General features: G+C 32.6%; 1 protein-coding gene across 1 annotated transcript; it reads right to left on the bottom strand.

Annotated features, from left to right (window-relative positions):
- Positions 1–1,118: 1,118 nt before the first annotated feature.
- LOC118041857 (probable glutathione peroxidase 4) lies at positions 1,119–3,290 on the bottom strand. The gene is made up of 6 exons (XM_035049373.2): positions 3,129–3,290; positions 2,944–3,020; positions 2,791–2,852; positions 2,565–2,683; positions 1,407–1,574; positions 1,119–1,323 (listed from the first exon to the last, which is right to left on the bottom strand). The coding sequence occupies exons 1-6, from the start codon at positions 3,180–3,182 to the stop codon at positions 1,291–1,293; spliced, it is 513 nt and encodes a 170-aa protein (XP_034905264.1). The 5' UTR covers positions 3,183–3,290; the 3' UTR covers positions 1,119–1,290.
- Between the last annotated feature and the right edge of the window lie 397 nt (positions 3,291–3,687).

The following is a 3,687-nucleotide window of genomic DNA, read 5'->3' as shown; positions in this document are numbered from 1 at the left end:
TTAACAAAATATTTGATAATTTAGGAATATTACACTTCCATGGTAGTATCATTATCAATACCAATAATAGTATCACTTATAATAGAGAAAGCCTTGAGTTTCTAATCTCTATTTAACGAGTTATCTAAAATGTTATGATCGACTTAACTAGAATATGTTTGAAATAAAAATTAAAATTATTTAGAGAATGTTGCAAATCAAGGTCGATTAAGCTCAAAGGATGAAAAAAAAAATACCCAAGTTAACCTGGCTAACCCGCAAAACTTAATAGTTAAGTCATGAAACCATGGTAACCCCATAAAAAGCAAATAAAAAAATTAATCATGAAACTCAATTCTCAATAACTCTATGTTAAAAGATAAAATTGAAATATAATTACTTCGAAAAAACAACAAAAAAAAAATTCAAGCCAACACGACTCACTCACAAAACTCACAACCTGAAATCATGACATCAAAAATTTTTTGTACAAAATAAATTATAATATCAATGTAAATCTAATGTTGGAGGATAATTTTTTTTAAAAAAAAAAAAATCTTCAAGACCAAAGTGAAAAAAAAAAAAAAAACCCTTGATTTTTTTATTCATGTTCATTGTTCCAGTGAAAGTGAAAAGCCAATCACTTTTAGGATATGTTAATTAATGTCAAAAGTATTAAATGTTTAACGGTACACAATGGCCTAGTGCCGAACCCATATATTTTGAGCATCGATATAATGGAGATGGCCTTTAATACTATTACACATTTGAATAAAATAGCAAATTCAGCAGCTAACAATGCCAGCAACACCTGATAAACAGTGATATGTTAGAAGCTCAAATTGATGCTACTTTGCACACCAAAATCTGCAGATCCCATGGATGCTCAGTCTCTCGCGGATAAAAATACTAGCTCAAGGCCATTTGACAGTCAAGATGATTTCTTTTGCAAGTAAACTAACAACTGGAAGTTTAAACCGCAGTTTAACGAAGCAAACACTACACAATCCATTTTGTGATCCGTGGAGGAAGTGGGTGCAAAAATTGTGTGAATTACACTAGTAATCATTTGTGATAGGCTGCCTGATTCTGTAATCCAAGTTCTTTACATGCGAGCAACCTTTTTGATGAAACACAGATAGCAAATATTTTTCTATTTATTCCAAAATATAGACATGGGAACAACCAACCAAGCAAGGGCTAGTTTCTCACAAAAAAAAAAATAATAATAAATAAAAGTTTTATAGTTTATATGTTTAAGCAACCATGGCTTGATTGATATACATGCTGTTTTTTAATCTCTCTCGCAAGTCACATCTCTCCCAGTGCTTTCTTGATATCAGCCTGTTCCCAAAAAACAAAGCAAAACTGAGTGTGAATTTTATGAATAACATGTTTGCTAGGGAGGGAGGGAGGGAGGGAGGAACCTCAATGGCCATAGGAGCAGTGATTGTGCTATAGCGACCAAGGACATGGCCGTCCTTGTCAACCAAGAACTTGGTAAAATTCCACTTTATCCTATTTCCCAGAAATCCAGGTTTACTTGCCTTGAGGAACTTGTATACAGGTGCAGCATTTGGTCCATTAACACGAACCTAGATGCAGCAGAGAGTGGAGAATCTAGTATTAAATAAGTACGTTCTGAAGAGCAAAATCAACTACTTCTAACTGAAGATCCATAGTTGGTAAGATGTTTAATTTATGGTCACATGAAAAGCACAGTTAAGTATCTCTCACAAATATGATGATTGACAAGCAATCACTTAAACATCAGGTTTAAAATCTTATTAAATCAGAAATGGACTTCTTGAATGCCAACACAATCCATTAAATTCTACTTCAACTAGCATATTCATTTTCCTTTTTGAATTTGTCGTCTTTTACTGCATCCTACACATTCTAGCGATTCTAGATAACTGTAAATTGCTACTATACTACACCCTTGTAACTACTGGTATTGAAAAAGATTAACAGCCTATACAATAAAAACATTCTCCTAATTTCTTAACATGACCCTTGTACAAATCTTGAATTCAACGAACTTCAGGAAAGAAAGAAAAAATCTAATTACTGATTAAACATCTATGTATGTCTACTTCTAGCATCATCTTATAACCAGATAGAAGATAATCACAGGCACTTGAGATCAACTTAGAAGGCAGCATTAACTACCTTCGTTGATCAACAAGTAGCAACATAATGCAAAAGACTAGCTAAAAATTCGGAGAATATAGTGCCAAATGTTCCACTCCGGTCCCTCTGGTCTAATGTCAACCCATGCATTTAAATAGCCAATGAACCTACGGCACCACTGTTGTGGGAGAAATAACGATTAGCCATGGTGGCCACAACAAATCTTCTTTTGGGGATAAATAGGAAAATTAAATATAAAAAAAGGGCTCCATTTAGGCCTGTCATAAATTAAACTGGGTGGATTGTAACTGCAGCAATGCGCTTAACACAAGGACATGGCAACTGCATGGAGCGAAATGGACATTTGGCAAACTAGAAGGGGTGAAATGTCGAGAACAACTATGGAGGAGATAACATCCTACTGCAATAACAAGTCCAAGTCCATTCATTACCTTGTGGAAAATTGGATATTCAGCCTTGTACATAGTACAAGCAAAGTTTTGAGCATCCTCGCTTGTCCCTGGCTCTTGCTTCAAAAACTGGTTACATGGAAACGCCAAGATTTCCAAACCTGACAGCATCTCAAATCATCTTATTTTATTTTTCATCACAGCAGCTTTCTCCACCAAAAAAAAAAAAATCTGGGTGAAAACATAGCATTAATTTAGAAACACAAACCTTTGTCCTTGTAATTTTTATAAAGATCAGTCAACTGGGTGTAATTTGAATCTGTAAATCCACTGTTCCAAACAACAAGAAGAAATCAATAATGAAGTTTCGAGTAATTCCATTCCCTAGAAGAAGAAGAGCAAAAAAGAAACAAAAACAAACCATTTAGAGGCGACGTTAACCACAAGAAGAACCTTCCCTTTATAGATACCAAGGTTCACGTCCTGACCTCTGCTATCCTGTGTAAGTAATTCACATCAAAATTTATTTTTTTATTTTTTAAAAAAGAAACCCATGAATCAACAAGCAATCATTCAATCTATAAACATAATATTTTATTTTATTACCTTGACAGTGAATTCATGGATTGATTTCTCTGGTACCGATGGAGAAGACCCCATTCCTCTTCACACACTCTCTCTCTCTCTGCCTCCGATGTTTATGTTTTGCTTTGCAATTTTCTTCCTCTCTTTTTTTCATACTACAAATAAATAAATAAATAATGGAATTTATTATGGTACGGTGAGTAGTTGGTTTGAAGAATTAATGGTCCAGAGTGGATTAAATAAATTATAGCAAATTTGTCTTTTTTTTCCTTTTTTTAGTTTATTATTTTTAATAAATATGTAAGTAAGTTGGCATTTTGAACGGCGATAAGGAGAGTAAGCGCGAGAGCTGGATTGACATGAAAAAAAATGCATTAGTTTTTTTTTAAAACAAATATATATTTTTTTAAAGAATATTAAATTGATATTTTTTAGTATTTTTTAATGATTTTGATGTGTTAATTTTAAAAATAAAAAATATTTATTTTGATATATTTTCAAATAAAAAATATTTTTAAAAAACATCATGAATGAAAATATCAAATATATGCAAAGTTTAAATACGAGGACAAAAATGAAT

Source organism: Populus alba, chromosome 14 (assembly GCF_005239225.2).
Source record: "Populus alba chromosome 14, ASM523922v2, whole genome shotgun sequence".
NCBI lineage: Eukaryota > Viridiplantae > Streptophyta > Magnoliopsida > Malpighiales > Salicaceae > Populus > Populus alba.
This window is presented reverse-complemented; position numbering and strand designations above follow the sequence as displayed.

Bases quoted from the DNA above. Each gene is read 5' to 3' on its own strand.
- LOC118041857 (XM_035049373.2), bottom strand. From the start codon at position 3,182: ATGGGGTCTTCTCCATCGGTACCAGAGAAATCAATCCATGAATTCACT. The intron at 2,853-2,943 runs GTTTGTTTTTGT...TGTTTGGAACAG, and splicing joins GTTAACGTCGCCTCTAAATG to TGGATTTACAGATTCAAATT. The intron at 1,324-1,406 runs GTTCCTCCCTCC...TTTTGGGAACAG, and splicing joins CTGCTCCTATGGCCATTGAG to GCTGATATCAAGAAAGCACT.